General features: G+C 28.3%; 1 protein-coding gene across 1 annotated transcript; it reads right to left on the reverse strand.

Moving 5' to 3' along the window:
* Nucleotides 1–1,999: 1,999 nt before the first annotated feature.
* Nucleotides 2,000–6,511, reverse strand: LOC125865022 (probable mediator of RNA polymerase II transcription subunit 26b). Its single transcript, XM_049545172.1, has 9 exons — nt 5,520–6,511; nt 4,537–4,602; nt 4,353–4,435; nt 3,713–3,765; nt 3,461–3,588; nt 3,338–3,365; nt 2,893–3,227; nt 2,725–2,815; nt 2,000–2,574 (listed from the first exon to the last, which is right to left on the reverse strand). The coding sequence occupies exons 1-9, from the start codon at nt 5,964–5,966 to the stop codon at nt 2,438–2,440; spliced, it is 1,368 nt and encodes a 455-aa protein (XP_049401129.1). The 5' UTR covers nt 5,967–6,511; the 3' UTR covers nt 2,000–2,437.
* Between the last annotated feature and the right edge of the window lie 13,577 nt (nt 6,512–20,088).

A 20,088-nucleotide genomic window follows, 5' to 3' on the forward strand; every position in this document is an offset into this window, starting at 1 on the left:
TAAATTTATTATATTATGGCACTATCTAATATATACATTTTTTTAATTTGTTAGCATGTGGAGGAAAGGTAATAGGAAGGTACTTGATTAATAAATACTGAGGATTTCTTTTGTAGGGAAGATAGGGAGGAAACTAAACTTGTGGGGTCAAAATTCCATATTCATCCTCTAGAAAAAAAAGTCAAAAATTACGTCTAGACTTTATATTTCTTTATTTTTTTATTTCTTTGAGTAACATGATTTGATTCATTGTCTTCATTCAAGAGTAGAGTCAATCTCAACAAACATGTTGTACTACTTTTTTTCTCGATATTTATGTTTGAGTCTCATTAAATTTAAATTTATGTCGAAAAAACTTAAATGATAACATGAAATATACGTTTTTTACAAAAGAAATTTCATTATTTAAAATTGGATTTCAAAATTATACTTTATCACTCTGCGATAACCTTAGTTTGTTTCTTGTTCTTCTCAAAGAACATACTACTAAACATTATTTGTGATTTTTCATAGTTGAAAAAAGAAAATTATATAGATCACTACTCTAGATTTTTTAGAAATGAATTATCACGTCATGTAACAATTTTAAACTTGTATGTATCTCTTTTAAGAATATATTTTTAAAATACTATTTTTCAATTTTAATTTTAATTATTTTCTTAGAAATGCTTTTTAAACATGTAGTACTTGTGAAAGTTAAATATTCAAGAAGAATTAATCTAAATAGTCATCTACTCAATCGCTTAAATTATAAATAGACAACCGATCTCGATATATTATCATATATTAATAATAATATTCCTTTTTCTCATTATAAGTCTCTCTCTTTGCTAATTAGAGTGGGATTTAACACTTAACAACCTTCCTTACCTTTACCAACTCCACCTAAATTATCATACTAACACATTAAATCACCAAAATAAATATGTGCCATAATATATACATACATCCACTTAATAATATATTTTATATTTGTGATAAGATGAGGTGTTTGGAGGACATTATGGCTTTGTAAAGGCAATAAGTGGGATCCACTTTGGCTTTTCTCATAAAAATAAAATCACCAACTTTCTGTTGAAAAAAATATATTGTTTTTTACTACTTTTATTGCATTGTTAAGTGCTTAGTGCTAAATCAAGTATTATGGGATAATTAAGGCTCTAATTAAAGAGACGTGTAATTTGAACAACCAAATGTTTCACATCTACAAACTCTTGTACTAAGCAAGTCTTGAAATCTTACTTATATTATAAATATAATTTTATAGTATCATAAAATAAACTTTTAAGTTAAAGTAGACATTTGGATATGAATGGAATAATATGTGAAAAAAAAATGGTATTTGACGTCACGTAATTGGAACACATTTTACATTTTTTTAAAATTAAAAACTCATTTAGGGGTTTTCTATTTATCCCAAATTGTTTCAACTAGTAGAGTGATAATCAAGTTAACTATTTAACCAGAAAAAAAAATAGTTTTATACTTTTATACTCGTATAATAAAACTATGAAATTTATGTATTTATATAAAAAAAAATATTAAAAGACAAATAATATGAACCGAACAGAGTATGATTAAATGCAATTAGTATGTGTGTCTACATCATTTGTTGTTGCTTATCCACCAATCTCCCATAGCAACAACCAAAATCTCTACAAAATGTGTCCCTACCTAAAATCACTCAACCCCCACTTGTTTTTGCCTTGTAATAAGGGGTATTCAAAGCCCCTACCAAACTAACAATCAACAAGATCTTTCCCACTTTATAGGGGTGGGGGTGGGGGGTAGGGGGGAGGAATACCTTTACACAAATCCTTATCCAAAACCAACAAAGTCAACAAACAAGTATGGCATAAGTCGCACCCAATAGGATTTTCTCCATCCCCGAGGCTGGAACATGAGACATCTGGTTAAGGGTGGAGCAAAACCCCATCAAGAACTATACTTATTGCTACATAGAACAAAATCATCTCAAATAGCTCTATCTAATTGTCCAAAAAAAGACCAAAATGTAACCATCACTTTATATTCTAATTCATATATTTCAATGCACTTATTCTGTGCAAATTTACAGTCAGGGTATTTCTATGAAAGCATATGGTTAATGCTCAAAAGATGGTTCATCCGAAACGGACGATATTATGTCCTTCCTAAAGATCAAAAAGAAAATTAAACCGAAATCCGCAGGCCCCTGTACTGTGAGGTCTAAGAAAATGTTTATCTAAGCATCATAATGTAACTCTGATAACATTAATATGCCTCTCCCGATTTGAGAGTGGCCTCTCTCTGTTGAGGTCAATTAGACGAGATCCTTTGTTTACACAGCAAGTTGAGAATTTACTCAGCTGAGGAGTCATCGGTGTTGTTCTAAGAGAATGAATTGCAAAGGTGGATGAAACTAGAGAACTTATTGAGACAGTCTGTTGAAATCAATTCAACGACGTCCATTTGCCCAATGCCTATTATTGTTGCCAGGTCTCATATGAGCATTCTTAAGGCCAACACCTTGGTTTGGGCCCTTCTTTGGGATATCATGCAACTCCATAACCTGTATGGTTCGCTGCCTCTTGGCTGAAGGACAATTATAAAAATGCATTCAGATCATTATCGGACCTTACAGTCATGAATCAATTCATTTCAATGTTTTCATAAGGAAACTGAACACGAATTGTATATATACAGTAAAGTATCCAAAAAGTTTAAAGAGGAGTGAGGACCAACCGTTTTCAGCTTCTTGGTACCGTTCCTGGAGCTTTCTTTTTGTAGCCTCGAGTTTGACTTGAACAGCATGCTCATCTGAATGTCTAAGTTTCTATAGGATGAAATTATGCATTAGATAGGGATCAAGCTTTACATGAATCACAAGATAACTTTCTTTCAGATACTCACATTCTGTTGAGGCGCCACAGGCCTCTTTTGAATTGTGCCTTTATCAGATTTCTGCTGGAAGTTCATCTCGTTAACCTTGAGCTTCTGCTCCAAGGCTGGTTTTATCGGTCTTCCAGGCCCAGATTCACCTCCAGATGGCTTAGTTGGTTTCACAACTGTTGTTTGTTTCTTGATTACAGCTTCCTGTTTCTTTTGTTGTTCACCCTTATTCTCTTTGGGAGAAGCATTGAAGCAATCAGCAGACTGCTTCTTCTGGAAAGGAATGTTCTGGTTACCTAGTGATGGCCTTCGGCCATTTCCGCGGTTCGCATTGAATCCCCCACTGTTTCGAGGATCTGAAATAAAATCCCCAATCGGAACAATATACCTTTATTAGAGGGGAATCCAAATAAAGAGCCGAATAGCGAAGGGATATTGAAAGAATATGGACACAAATTCTACTCACTTCCATCATCATCCATGCCATCAAAGAACTTCATTGTTCACAAACAACAAAGAGAAAATAAGTCAGTGGCAGCTGACGAAAACAAAACAATCAATTTTCTAAAAGAGAGGAAGCTGTTCATACTTGTGACAACTCAATTGAAGTGGTCTGAGCAGAAAAGAATGCTAAGTCATCTAAAGGTGGGGAAGGAAGTCCTTCCTCGTCTTGATCAACTACAGATGCTTTCATAGACTCTGGAGTGCTTTCGTTACCTTTAAGCAAGAAATAATAAATCAGTTCAAAATTCAGCTCAGAATTGCAAATGAAAACATACGAGAATAATTCATTTTTACTGAAAATTGAAACGGAAGCAAAAGAAACTCTTAAACAATTAACCTGCAAAGGCTGCAGTAGCATTCACCCATTCATCTACCAAGACCTTCCAATCCCTGTGATCCATTAAAATGTGATCAGCAATAAGCTACAAACAATTCTAACTGAAAGCAACTCTATAGAAATAGACGATGTTCCCAACCAGTACATCAGAAAGTTGCATAGATCAACAAGAAGGTATACAAAACAGCAAAACTAGAGCTCGAATTACAGGGGTAAGGAGCATGGTCAGTCTTATACTTCTGATAAATAAAAACAGATTACCAAAGTGAGTCACAAAATTTTGCAAAGCACTCAATAAATAAAGCAATGACCATCATTAGTATGCATTGATGATTGAGTTATGATGTAATCTTCATTTTACGGTAAAGATACCATCAATTAAAGAAAACCGGTAAGCGACAAACAGTGGCAAGCGTTAAAAAGTAATAATAGCTCAAAACTACAACCGACAAAGCAAACTTCCAGAGCCACCAATACGACATGTTAGTTCAACTCGAAGACAAAAGTTCAAACCTTTGCGATAAAAACAAATTTAGCCACATTAAAGATACCGCGGATCAGACTACTAGAACCGTGTTGTGGATTAATATTTTGACGATAATCTTACAGTTATTTCAGCAATAAAGCAAGAGTTACTTACTCAATCAATGTCCGGGCTAGATGTCGAACATCCTTTGAGTTGTGCTTTCTAAGAGAATTAACTGACTTTCCAATCTCTGTGGCCTGATATAGAAGCAATCAATTATGCCCATCCAAAATAAACTGAAAAAACTGCAACAAAGACGAATGGAAGATGAAATTTTGGAAGCGGCAAAAGATCAAACCTTTAAAGTCTCCACAGACAAAGCCATTAGTTGAAGCCTTCTTAAGCACTCAAACAACTCTGCAGCCTGTCAAAAAGAACAATAACTCAAAACCAGATTACTAGAGAAAAGCTCAAAACTACCAAGCAAGTGAAATTGCAAAAGAGATAAAGAGTTTAAAAGTAGCTTTATACATTGTTTTAAAGCTAAAGAAAGCAACAGCCTTGTAGAATTAGATCAAAGGAACAAAAAGGGGGAAAAAAGGAAATGAAAAGCAAAAAGGTTTCCTAACTGTGACATGGAAACAACCTCATATCAGATTTTCCAGTTATTGACACTAGTACAGAAAATAGAATCACCATCAAATTCAACCACAAAAGCTCTAAAAATCTAACAGCATTAGCTCAATTATCAAGATNAAAAGGGGGGGAAAAAAGGAAATGAAAAGCATAAAGGTTTCCTAACTGTGACATGGAAACAACCTCATATCAGATTTTCCAGTTATTGACACTAGTACAGAAAATAGAATCACCATCAAATTCAACCACAAAAGCTCTAAAAATCTAACAGCATTAGCTCAATTATCAAGATTCTTCTCCCTGATCAACCCCACCAGAACAGAAATTTCAAATTCATCAAATTCAACAATAAAAGCAACCATTGTTATATGTCAGACAACACCAGAAACTCCAAAAACCTAACAACTTTTAAGCTCAACTATCAAGAATCTCCTTCCTGATCAACCCCACAAGAACAGAAGTTTCAAATTCATCAAATTCAACCATGAAAGTAACCATTGTTAAGTCAGACAACATCAGAAACTCCAAAAATCTAACACCATTTAAGCTCAATTATCAAGATTCTTCTTCCTGATCAACCCCAAAAGAACACAAACTTCAAATTCACATACACAGAGTTCACCAATTCTTGTCTAAACAAATCCAAACACAGAAAAATACTTCAAATCAACAGTATAATCAAATTTCAATAGAGATGAAATAAACCTCAGCTTGGTTGTTATCAATGACATCTTTGATCCTCATCACCTCCCCAAAAGTCTGCGTCTCTTCCTCCATCTCCTCAGTTAATGCCTCAGCTTCTCCATAACTATAATTGCTAACTTGATTCACATTCATCTCAACATCATGATGATCTATCCTACTGTTAGTTTTGCTCTCTTTACTAACACCAAACTCATCCTTACTCTTAATTTTTCCTTCATCATCATTACTAGCAATTGGTACAGCTAAATCAACTTTCTCACAACCAAAACACATAGTAACTTTACATGTAAACAGCATTTCAGCAATTCTATCTCTTCTCAGCTTAAACTCCTTTGGACAATCAACAGCAGCAACCATAACTGCATACTCAATTATATCGAATATATCCGAATTTGCAGTACGAAAATAGTCCCTCCATTTATCCAAAGTCCCACTACTCTTCGCCATAACTGATGATTCAGAGCAAAAAAAAATCAACCCAGATCGTAAAATCAATTATTTATCAATACCCAGATATCCAAATTCAATCTTTATCCGATTTTAATTATACCCACAAAAAAAAAAATCGATTGTTCATACAAATTCTAATCGGAAACAAGGTTTTTAGCAATAAAATCCTCTGGTTTTCCGATTAGGCACTTTTTCCGATGATCGGAAACTGAATAATCAGTATCACCGGAGATTCAGTTCTGCAAAATGCAATCGGATACAGATTTTTATGTTTTTTAAGGAAAATTAACTCTATAAACCCAAAATGATTAAAAAAAAATTTAAAAATTTAAAAAAAATCCGATGAAGATTTTGGTGAGATATAAGAAGAGAAATCTAGAGAAAATTATTCCGATTGAAAGAAATTTTTCCAGAGAAAAAGAATATATGTTAAAAAAGTATGGAAGATATTCTCTCTCTATAGCTATCTTTTATTTCTCTTTGATTATTTTAATTATATTTGTCTCTCTCTCTCTCTTTCTCTTGAAAAAATGCAATGCAAGGTGCTGGTTCAAAGAGACTTGAGAGAGAGGAAGAAAAAATATTGTTTTCTCTTTGTTGGGGGTGGGGGGTGGGAGTGGGGTAGGTGATAAAGGATCAATTCTCTTCTATAATTAGCACGGATCGTGGTGAGATGGTTCTGATTCCTCCATTTCTAATTAGAGACATTGGATTCGAGCTCTGTATATGAAACATATATTCTAAGTCTGATAATGCGTGAAATTCTAATTAAACTCTGATATGTATATCGAATGAAAAGTAGATTTAAAAAAATCTTCCATGGATAAAATTTATAAGGATAACTTTGAAGATGACAACGATAATGATAACATATCTGATATAATTTCGTAAATAAAATTTAAGAATGATATGTATAGAGATTTTATTCTTACCTTTTTGAGATAGAGAGACTATTTTCAAGTGTGTTGTTCAAGAGAGTATTTTCAAAGAAGGATGGTAAGAAAAATATAATAACATATAAAATAAATATTGTGACATATATAGAAAAATAATAAAAGAAAAAACTCAAGGAAATGATATTTTTTCAAGTCAAGGAAGTGATTTCTCTCTTTGCTTTGAAGTAGTTTTCCTTTTTTTTTATTGGAGGGGGGTAGGGGGTAGGGGGGTTAGGGGTGGTTTTGGATAGTAGTTGAAGAGAATGGAATTACAAAATAATATACTTTCTTCATATATTTTTATTTGTCCATTTTATATTTTACATTTTTTCGTATTATGAATATATTAATTGCAGTATAGTTTTGGATATCAATAAATGAATTAAGGAATAAGTAATTGATATTGAAGGTAAAATTAGAAAAAATAATTATTATTTTTTGTATGTTAAAAGTGAAAAGTTAAATAAAAATATATTCAGAAAGTGTTTGAATTAACTTATTTTTAAATGTTTTTGACTTTTAAATATTTTTTAATCTTTAGACACGTAAAAAGTAATAAAAATAAAAGGCAAATGTCAAAAGTAAACAACAACCTACTTTGATGTTTCGCTTTTAATTTTTAAGCTACTTAAGAAAAATTTATCCAAACATCCCTTAAAATACTAAGTAAAAATGAACTAAGAATGTAGATTATAGTATATCAAATTTGTAATTTGGTGATGATGTAATTTTTGCAATCTGATTCTGTAATACCTTCACGTTAATTTAAATATCTTAATTTGATTAGATACGATGTTTAAAAAATAAAAAAATAAAAATTTATTTTTAACTTTTGTAATCATAATATTAAAGATGAGTATATTTATTTAAATTCTATAGTCTTAAATTTGTCACTATTGAAACTAAAAAAAATTACATATAGAGAGAAATATAATGTGTTAAAATAATAAGACACTTAAATTAATCCGGACAAATACATATTTACATTGTTTGTTTTAGTCTTTAAGAAAAAGTCTTGTCACATTAGATTCGTATATATTGTCCTATTTACATTAAATTTTCTTACAATAATACATCCGTTTTTTCAAAAAAAAATAAAATAATCATAATATTATATTAAATTCGTATTTCAATGACGAAACTATTGTTATTTGATACTATTATTCATTTGGAGCTTTCTTATTTTATTTTTTATTTTTTATTTTTTATTTTTTATTTTTTATTACTTTAAATAGAAAAGGTAAATTTTCTATTTATCTAAAGTTTTCTCACTTAAATTTTCTCCAATTTATCTTTGCCTGTTTTAAAAATAGCAAGTGGACTAAAAAATCAGTTCTCCTGTTTTAGTCTTATACCACCCTTTGTAATATTAGATTTTTTCATGTTTTTTCCTTCTTCTTTTTTAAATTTATAAAGCATAATATGTTATATGTAAATTTATATTTCTCTTTATATTTTAATGAGCAAGTTATTGTTATGTGATATTATTATTTATTTAGGACTTCTTCATTCTTTGATTAACTTGAATTAGAAAAAGAGTTTCAATAAAGATGTTATTATCCTTAAATTCAATAGTAAATGAAAGGGTTTTAAAATAATGTGTAGTCAGAGGAAATAAATTTTAAATCAAGTTTATTTGTACCTAATCGAACATATAGAAAGAGGAATACCAGTAACTTTCACATTTAACAAACATAAAAAATCATATTTATATGTTATAGTTTTAGTTTGCATAATTGCGATTCATAGCAAACTTTTATGTTTGTTATGGAGCATCAGATTATATAAATCGTTGAGTGCATCAGATTTGTATAAAATCGCTGACAGTCTCTCATTTGTATAAATCGTTGGCAGCCTCTTGTTTGTATAAATCGCTGGCAGCCTCTCAATTCAATTTTATGTGTTTGTATATCTGCATAAAATTTGAATTTGTATACAATTGAATTGAAATACAACGTTTGTATATCAAATATCTCTCTCTCTCTCACTTTATACAAACACAAATTATACATATAATTTGTGTTTGTATAAAGCGAGAAAGAGAGAAAGACAAAAGAGAATTGGGCAGGGGAAGATTTGTATTGTATAATTATAAGTGTATATGATGAATATATATGTATTTGCATGTGTATACAATTTTCTCTCGCTTTATACAAACAGAAACACAATTTATACATTTGTGTATGTATAAAGCGAGAGGGGAGGGAGAGACTGGCAAGCGAGAGAGGAAGAGTGGCGAGCGAGAATTTCAGGGAGAGAGGCAAATTGCAACAGTTTGCTACGGGTTACAATTAAATCAAACTGTAGTTATAGCATTCAATTTGAATTAATAATTTGTTATTACATACAATTTTTCCGTATTTATATATAAAAACACTTTTTTTATATTTTAAAAAGTGAAAAGAGAGTCTTCATCGCTCACCTCTAATTTGGATTTGGTCAAATCATTATTGTATATGTTCGTGTCTTGACTATAAAAATTTTCACACTGATAAACATACAAATTACTTATTTTTGCATCGTATTTTGTAAGTAAAAAGTGTCGTATAACTTTTTTTCATTTGTTGAATTTGTTGAAGTTCTGTAATTTCTATTGCTAGTATTGTATAGTAGATTTTCGTTCTATTTTGAAAGAAATTAATACATAATATTAAATAATAATGAAGGAATTAAATTTCTTTTAAATATACAATTTTCTATTTGGCTCAAAACAAAACAAAGTTTCTATTTTTGTTTACATTTCCAATGCATTTATCAATACCGAGGTAACGTTTATATCATGCCTATGTTGCTTGTTTTATTCTCATCTCGTTCCTCATTGTTATGTTGGATTTTCTTACCTTACATGTTTTTTTTAAAAAAATTGCACTGTCATAATATTATTTTTTACAAAATTATATTTTGGTGACAAAATTATTGTTATTTGATACCTATAATTCAATTAGAATTTCATTAATCTTCTATTAACTTAAACTATTGAAGAAACTTGACTGTTTAGATCTTTTAATTGCGGAACGAATAATATGACATTTCTTTTCTCTAATATGTTATCTTGACTCGTGTTAAGTTTTTTTCTTTTAAGATGTTACTAAAATTTAAATGAAAAAATCTCAAAAATATCCTCATAATAAGTGATATTGAACAAATTCGTCCTCCGTTAATAGCTTAATTTATATGTGCCTTTACTATCAAATATTTGATTTAAATGTGTCTTTATTTTAAATTGCCTCCCCACTTAACCTAATTAGTGTATTAGTTAGTCAATTATCACCGAATTTCAACACGTGTCATAATCCTAAGAGATTTGAACTTACCTATGCCTTTATGGATGATATATTTAATCTCACGCGCATACTTTAAAGACATTTTTAGCACATTAAAATTTGTAACCTTCGTTTACTAGCTTTCTTATTTTTTACTTTAAATGGAAAAGGTAATTTTTTTAATTTATCTAGAGTGTTCTCTCTTACATTTTCTCCAATTTGTCTTTGTCTGTTTTAAAAATAGCAAGTGAGCTAAAAAAATTCAATTCTCTTGTTTTAGTCTTCCTTTGTTATATTACATTTTCTAATGTTATTTCCTTCTTCTTTTTTAATATATAAATCATAATATATTATATAAAAATTTATATTTTAATGAGCAAGTTATTATTATGTGATATTATTATTCAGTTAGGACTTCTTCATTCTTTGGTTAACTTTGAATTAGAAAACGAGTTTCAATAATAAAATTATTATCCTTAAATTCAATAGTAAATAAAAAGGGTTTTAAAATAAAGTGTAGTGTGAATTGAAAAATAAAATCTTAATTGCACATGTTCGTGTCTTGACTATAGAAATTTTCAGACACTAATAAACATACAAATTACTTCTTTTTACATTGTATTTTATAAGTAAAAAGTGCCGTATAATTTTTTCTAGTTGTTGAAGTTGTTGAAGTTCGGTAATTTCTATTGCTAGTATTGTATAATAAATTTTTGTTCTATTTTGAGAGAAATTAAATTAATCCATAATATTAAATAATTATGAAAGAATCAAATTTCTTTAAAAAAAGCATAATTTTCTGTTGACTCAAAATAAAACAAAACAAAAACTCTATTTTCATTTACGTTTCCAATGCATTTTTCAAACAAAGGAATAACGTTTACATCATGCCTATGTTGCTTGTTTTATTCACATCCCGTTTTCTATTGTTATGTTGGATTTTCTTACCTTACGTGTTTTTTTAAAATGTACTATCATAATATTATTTTACAAAATTATATTTCAATAACAAAATTATTGCTATCTGATACCTATAATTCAATTAGAATTTCTTTAATCGTCTATTATCTCAAACTATTGAAGAAACTTGATTGTGTAGTTCGTTTAATTGCGGGGTAAATAATATGACATCTTATTTCTCTAATGTGTTATCTTGACTCGTGTTAGATTTTTTCCTTTTAAGACGTTATTAAAATTTAAATGGGAAAAGTTCAAAAATATCATCCTGATAAGTGAAATTGAGCAGATTCATCTGTCTACCGTTTATATATGTCCTAACTGTTAAGTACTTAACCTAAATATGTCTTTAGTTTAAATGGTTCCCTCACTTAACCTAATAGTTAGTCAATTATCACCGAAGATCTAGACTTACCCCTGCCTTTATGGATGACATATTTAGTTTCATGTGCATACTTTAAAGACATTTTTATAGCACCATTAAAATTCATAATTTTTTTAATTTATTAATGGGTTTATCTTGTTGGTTCATGACAATGTAATGATGATTTTTTTTCCTCAAATTATTCTTTTCTTTTTGTAAATATTAAATACGATTAAACTAAGCATAAGTGTTGAAAAATCTAAATCATTTGTCGAAAGAAAAATTCAAACTTTTAGATCCTCTTAATTTTCCTTTTTACTTTTAGATCTAAACTATAATATTTCTCTCAATTATGATCAAAGCATATTCTTATACATACCAAACACACCCTACTTTTGTTATAGGATGGATTGATAAACGTACCATCAATCGATGGGGCGTAGTGGATAAAATGTTTCTCCTTTAATTAGATATCTCGAGTTCGAGTTTTGAGTATGAAAAAATCTTTGCTAGGCAATGCTACGTATCCCTTTCCCCAGTTTAATGAAGCCTTACCCAACATAAATCTAAAATAATCTAGCTCCAATATTACGGATATTACACCATTTGAAATAACCAAGAAAAGATAAACACATGTTATAATTATGACCACTTAATGTGATCACTATTAAGGAAAATTTGGACACACCCTAATTACTTCATGAATATACATTAGACAATAATTGCAGAAGATATTATCATGTTATAGTTTTAATTGCACCTATCCTACTTTAATATTAGATAACTAACCTTAGTGGTTATTCTCATCTTATTTTTATAATAATATTTTTTTAAAAGTGTAAATAAATTTATAAAGCTTTTTTTAAAAAATATTAAAGAGGTAAATTGATAAAATTATTCTTGTTATTTACGATTTCTTAAGAAGTGTGTAAAAGAAAAAGTGGATAATTAATATGAAATTGAGGCGATAATAAAATTTGAAAATCTTTTTTATTTTTCTAAAGTCTGACAAATAAATTAAAATAAAAATATATTTTTTTAATGAAAGTGAAATGAGATAAAACGATAGGCCCAAGATCCTTAACTTTGTTACGTGTGAATTGAACATATGCCCAAAACAGTGGCAAGTAGTTGTTGCCAATAAATAACTCATGAAGTCAACTTATATTAATTAGGACATGTTAGTGATAAAGAAATTATAAATTATAATACTATAGTCCACGCGTTTCGAATAATAATGATAACTTTATGGTCACTATTTTTCACTTTTTTTTTTTAATTTTCTTTTTTAATATAAGTTTCTACAAACTATGTGAAGAGTAAAAAAAAAACAAAGGTAACAAATAATTTCAAATTGAATTTATAGGGAAAGAGGAGAGTGAGATAATAGCTAGAGAGGCGATCAAAAGATGGAGAGATGTGAGCGAGATATGAGGGAGGTGAGTGAGAGAGTGTATATTCCAGATACATGTGAATCACATGTATTTAGGATACCAGATATATTCTAAAATATGAGATATATATGGAGAGAGGTAATCAAGAGAATTAGTGTATCTCATATATATGTGAATTCACTTGAATACAGTGTATTTGGAAAAATTACGCCTAATTTGACCCCATGTATTCGAGATACATGTATCTGAACACGTCAGATATGGATATCTGACTATCGAAATCTGACATGAATGGTAATTTCAAAAACTCATGAGAAAACACGTAATTATGTCCTAAACTAGTGGAATTTGTGTTGTTTGCTTTGAAAATCATTTTCACTAAAAAAAATAAATTCGAAAATGATTTTCTTAGTGAAACTAGAAAAACTAAAACAAAAAATTACGAGTAACATTCCATGTTAATTGTGTCCTCTGATCCCCACCTTTCAACTTTCAACCTCCCTCATCTTCACTCTAGCCTCCTCGTAGCCCCATTCTACCGCCCCCACGTCTCCCATAATATTTATCTAAATTATATATCAATACGTTTAAATAATATTTTTATTTACATTTGAAAATTTTTGCCTAGCAAAGATGCGGCCATAATATTCCCTAAGAAAGAAAATTAAAATAACAATTACTTGAAGTAATGAAACTAATTAACTAACTTTATCTTTCTATTAAAGGACTCAATATTATCTCAAAAAGAATAACACCTTTAAATTATATTTAATTAAAGGAAAACTTGTACCTTATGGTTTGTATAGCACACATTAACTTGCCAATTGCCATCTACTTAACTTATTAAGTAATACACGTAATTTTTTTTGATAAGTTATTTAACAAACTCATATCCTAATATTATATTGCAATATCTATTTATGAAGGTGACACAATTTTATTTTCAGAGACTCAAATTCAAAAAGTTTATTCAAAAATAAAAAAATATCGCAATCAAGAATTATTTACTGTTGGATTTAACTTGATATGAATAAAAAATAGAGAAAAATGAAAATTTGAACGAAATGTTATTTTTTGCAAGAGAATTTTATCTCATATTACTTAACGAAAAAGAGTTTTTTAACTTATATATATTGATAGAAACACGTCTTCTAGCTCTTAAAAAATTGAGAAGAAGACAAACGTCCACAATCGTTGCTCACTCAAAAACAATAAAAATAATTAAATTTCTTAAGAACGCCAGTAAATTTTGTATTTTTGAAATCAAAATATTAACACTCACAGAATATTAAAAGTGATATTTTTCTTTTAAAGTAAATCTTAAAAAGCACATAAATTATAAAGTATAGAGAGTAATTATTTTCACGTGCTAACAAATGGCTCTAGTGACAATAATTTGAGCCAGTGAGCAAATATCACGTTTTTTTTTATAAAAATAAATATCATTACTGAAGTGACTCCCTTCCAATCAATTTATTTGCGTTAATATTATTATTTATTATTCATTTAAAAAAATATCTTTTCAATTTTTGGTAATTTTTTAATTTTTAATTTTCACGTGACATGTTTAAAATTAGAAGATTAAAATAGTATATTGATATTATATTTATCACTAGTTAGAGAACACAAAATTCAATTTTTTAAAATTATTTTCATGAATTTAGCTTCAAATCAAATCAAATAAACTAACTAAAACGATGGGAGTAGGTGGCTGAGATCCGAACACCCTCGACAAAAAATAATATTGGTATTTTTTGTTTTGTGTTTATTGAATTTCTTAAAACAAGACCAGAGATTGACTCATTAGTTTAGACTTTGAGCGTTCAAAATTCACCTCAACATTCCAAGTTCTCTATATTTTTCGAATCCTTTTAATGAAAACTCTGCATCCTTCATTGCATGTTGCGTCTCACTTATTTAGCTAAAGGCGCACAAACGTATACTTTTTAAGAATAGTTTTAGAACATACAAATTTTTTTCTTATTTTTTTAATTTTATGACAAGTTAAATTAAATCACGTAAATTGAGACGGAACGAGTATGATTGTACAACACCTTAAATATTGATGGGATGACTCATCTGATCCTATCTCAAACTTTGCCTCTTTATTAAATAATACACTGCCACGTGTAATCAACGCTTTCTCTATTCGCTACACGTTTATTATATGGTTGGGTTTATTTTGTCTTTTTTTATTCTAATAAACTTTTCTTCAATGATAACGTATAGTATTTTTTCTCCTTATAGATATTAAATTACATAAATTGACACATAATATGATATAATATATTTTTTTGTTTACTTTTATTCGTACACTTAAGATTTTGTTTGTTCTTGAAAAACGAGTACTTTATTAAATATTTATATTGAGTAAGGTCAATTACTAGGTATAGGATTCGAAATAAGTTACCAATGTAAAAGATAAAATATGTTGTAATTGGATCGACCTGTTATAAAAGTAAACCTAATGGGAAGTTTGTATGTAATGTGATTATTATTTTTTATTTGGTGATCGGTATCTTTATTGGAGTCTGACTATTTTGGAATTTGGATGCACCACATAGGGTTTTATCTAGGAGAACGCTCTATCAAGGATTTTTCTCATACTCAAACATTGAATCAAAGATTTTTGATCAAGTCTCATGTATTCATCAGAGTAGCAAATCAGAAATAATAAAAGATAAAAAGAAAAAGAAAAGAACTATTCGAGTACACAGAATTCACTGTGTGTCCTTAACAAATTTAATCTCTACTCCCTTCAAGTATCTGAGGTTGTAGATTAATTCCTTCCAAGATAAAACGGATTAACCATTAAAGAATTAAAGAAGTTGCAGTACCTCAAACTTCGATAATTTCAATGAACTCAAAAAGGCAGAGCAATGAGATCACACACAGACACGATCGATCGATTTGTAGAAAAAGGAAAGAATTTGATGTAGAAAAATGAGAGAAAGTCTCTCTATTTATAGCCAACAAAAGGTAGTATGAAAAGATGTAAATTGTGTTTTATCGGAAATGTCACAACTCCTTGAAAAGAGACAACTTTCTAGAAAGGTCACGACTCTTTTGGAAAAGACACAACCTTTCGAATGATCACAATTCACAACCCTTTAAAAAAAACACAACTTTTCGTAAAAATCACAACCCTTTACTTCCTATTCACACCTTTAAAACTCAACTAGAAGCCAGAAGGACTAGCCCCATCCACTGCACTACTCATTCAAAAGTTGAACATCGAGTTTAAGTTATTTTTAAGTTTATCAATCGCTTAATCTTTACGGAAAAGATAAAAAATAAATATTGATAGTAATGTTAAGACGCAAATTTTTTAAAATATTTTTAATGACTCTTGAAAATGATTACGGAAAGTGATTGTTTAAAACATGTTGATAAGATAAGTCTATTTTAAGCCTTATTATAAAATTATGAAGCATTAAAATAGTTATTAAAATTACTTTGCAAAGCAAATGGGATAAAATGATTTAAACAAGGAAATAATTTTTTTTATTGGCCATCAAGTTTATCAATGAGAAGGACATGTACACCTTGTTTGGAGAGGTGTTACGTTTAAATACATTATTTATTTTGATTGTTCTTAAATTATATTATATTGCATCATTTAAATTCATCATTAGATAACATCGTCGAGAAGATCCATTTTATATAACGATCAATTTGGTGTGATCGTTATTTTGATATTTTCTTTTCATTTTGTCTTTATTTATATTATTTAGTAGTTTATTTCATCTTTTACCCTACTTTTCATAATAATTCTATCCAAAACCCTACTTTGACATTATGTAACGATGGAGAATGATATAATCTATCAAACAATACAATATATTATGAAACAATGTATATAAATATTTATGAAAAATCTACAAAGTCACCATAAAACTATTTTTTTATATGGTCTTTTATGTGTAACCCCTGTCCTACATAATTTAATAACAAATCAAAATAATAATTCATTTAGATGGTAAATCATTTCGAAATTAAGATTTTATTTTAATTTAATATTTAATGGAATTGACATTTGAAATCCAAATAGATTGTATATATCCTGTAAATTCAAAGAATCAAATGTGATTTTCATTTTTCAAAATTGTATATTCAATGATTCATTAATATAATGCTAACAAACTAAATTTGGTTCAATGAATAGAAAAAAAAGTAGTTTATTGAGAAACTTTTCATCTATTTTGTATTTATACGTAGCATTTGACGTCATGGCTGAGCGTTATAAATAAATCAATGAAAAAATTAATTAAAACAATATTATTATAATTACAATTTATCTCAAATTATTAGATGCACACATCACACATGTATAAACGAAGACAAATCAATATGCTTATTTTCTAACAAACGAAGAACACAAATATAAGAAAAAATATTAATCCGTTAAAAATAATTTATTTTAATTAAAAAAGATACTTCACCTCCTGCCAAACACAAATAAATTAAAATGGAGAAAATAACTAATTTCCAAAATCAAAATGTTACGCTTTTCGAAGAACTAATTTAAAACTTTGAACATGTTTTTTCTATTCGTCTATTCGAGATGAGAAGATACATGCATGTTATATATTTTATAATAATTATCCAAATTAAATAACTTTGTTTTTTTTGCACAACCACATATTTGTTTTATTCGGATTTATTACCTCACATAAATTTACAAAAATACAATAACCCAACAAAAAGTTACAATTTCATGATTGAGATTTCTTCAATTTTTTAACTAGAGAATTCAGGTTTAAAATTTTAAAATAAAAAAAATATTTTAAGAATAATTAATCCTTCAATGCACGAATTTAAATTTAGTCAATTTGCAATATGAACAGAGATGCCAATGCATGCTTTTTTTGGGTTATTGCATTGCTCACAAGCAATATCATATCGAGAAAAAAAAGAATCATGCATCACTTAATTAAAAATAATCTGAACTTCATGAAAAAAAAATAAAATTGAAGTTCAACGAACTTTGGTAATAATTATAAACGACTGAAGTTGCTTGTTTCCAAATTATTTGAAATTAGGTTTTAAGACCATCCAAACTTTAGACGCGTATTCGTGTATCTAAAGTTAATTTTAAAATAACTAATTAAGTGTAAATAAATGAATCTTGAACTAATTTAACCCTAAAAATTACCTCAAGAAGTGAAATTTTTTCAAGATATATAAAATGACCACTCATTCCGTAAATCCTCACGTCTATGATTGAAATCTGGACAACTTTTTAACATAATGTCCCAACATCAAGTGATAAAAATTGAAATAGATCCTATTCTAATATATATCAGGTAAGAAAATGTATTTTGAACCTAACGATTAATTTCTGAATCTAACTTTCATTTATTTTATTATTATATTATAAGTTCTGATTAGAGTGTACTTCTGTAGTCCATGAAATGTTCATGTACATAAAAAAAATAAAAAATCAATGGTCATAATAATATTTTTTTTTCATAGAAAAAGCTAAAATATTTTGGTCAACCTAATGGAAATTATATTTGTTTAGTAAAGGAAAGTATAAGTTTAGTCATGAATTTTTTTTTGAAGTCTAGTCAAAGGTAGCTTCAATTATTTGTATGAGGAATATGGTCAACAGTGGAAGGCTTTTAAAAAAAATGTATAAATATAATTATTTATTTGGGTGGTTAATTTAATGCTTTCAAATCTTAACTAACATTATTCACAAGAAAAATTCAAATAAATTGAAAATAAACTTGTTATTAGTCAACTACTCCACTTGTTTTTTAGGAAAATTAAATATAATAATGTCAAATTAGTAATTAATATTAGCTGGTATTTGACCAAATACACTTCTACTTTTTCCCCAAAGAGTGGTTTTCTTATAAACTTCCATTCAGAATTAATGAATTTATTTATTTTTAAAAAGTGAAATACGTGTTTTAACTAATTTGATACTAATAATAAATATCTAGTATAATCTCATAAGATAAGATAAAGTATATGTAGACCTTAACCCTATTTTATGGAGTAGAGAAGTTATTTCTACTCATAGACTCAAAAGAAATATTTCCGATGTAATTTGAACATATTTCTCTAAATTCTAAAATGCATTAAAAAAGTAATTAATAAGTTTTTTCTACACTTGACAAGTATAGTTTAATCAAAGACAAGTAAATTTGACTCTACATGGCATTTTCATCTATATTTACTCAATTGATGTACTATTTGAAGTAATTTTCTTCTATTTTTTTGAAATTTATAAAAATAATAATCTTATTTATCTTTTTACGGAAATAAATAAGAGATTATTATACATTAAAAAAAAAACTATAACAGAGACGTGTCTAGTTTATTCAAATTACATTGTGACTGAAAACTAAAGCAAATATTAACTTTGTTGGAAAAAATGACATAATACATAAACGTGTTCTTTAAGTTAGCTTTCGCTGGCATTTATGCCCTTTAACTTTGAATGTACACAATTAGACACTTAGCTTGTTTAAAGTTAAATAAATAGATACATGCATCCTACGTGGTATCCTACATGACAATTCACATCTTTTAAGTGAAAAAAGACTAGAAAGAAATAGGTGTTAGAAGAAAGGGGAACTTTTGCAAATAGTCATTATAATAAACTTAATTATGCTCCATAGCTATAGTTTGCATATTTACGGGTTGTAGCTACAATTTAAGTTGCCTCGTTTCTATAATTCGCGGATTTGTATAATGCGCGGGTACATTTGTATAATTCATTTATTTTGTAAAAACTCGAAATAACAAATTTATATAATTACAAGCATCAGAAATGTAAACAATTATACAAATTATATCATACAAATTCCGAATTATACAAATTATATTATACAAATTCCGAATTATACAAACGTGCAAATTATACAAAACTAAAAAGTTGAGCCGCGTAACTATAAATAATATTAGATCGCGAATTGTAACTAAGACAAACTATAACTATGTTAACTAATTAACCAGTATATGTTTGCTTATATGCATAACTTTCCCTAGAAATATGAAGTTGTAGTTGTTGGGCTAAAAGCATGCGAGTTTGGATTTGGGCTTAGATTTTAGAATACTAAAGCCTGACCCATTGATTATCAAATTGATCCATATTCAGCCCAATGGACTTTTGAATTCACTTAAAAAACATGAGTCCACATAATTTGCTCCTAACCTAGTGAGATTTACGTTTGTTTACTTTTTTGTTATCGA

This window comes from Solanum stenotomum, chromosome 5 (genome assembly GCF_019186545.1).
Source record: "Solanum stenotomum isolate F172 chromosome 5, ASM1918654v1, whole genome shotgun sequence".
Lineage (NCBI taxonomy): Eukaryota > Viridiplantae > Streptophyta > Magnoliopsida > Solanales > Solanaceae > Solanum > Solanum stenotomum.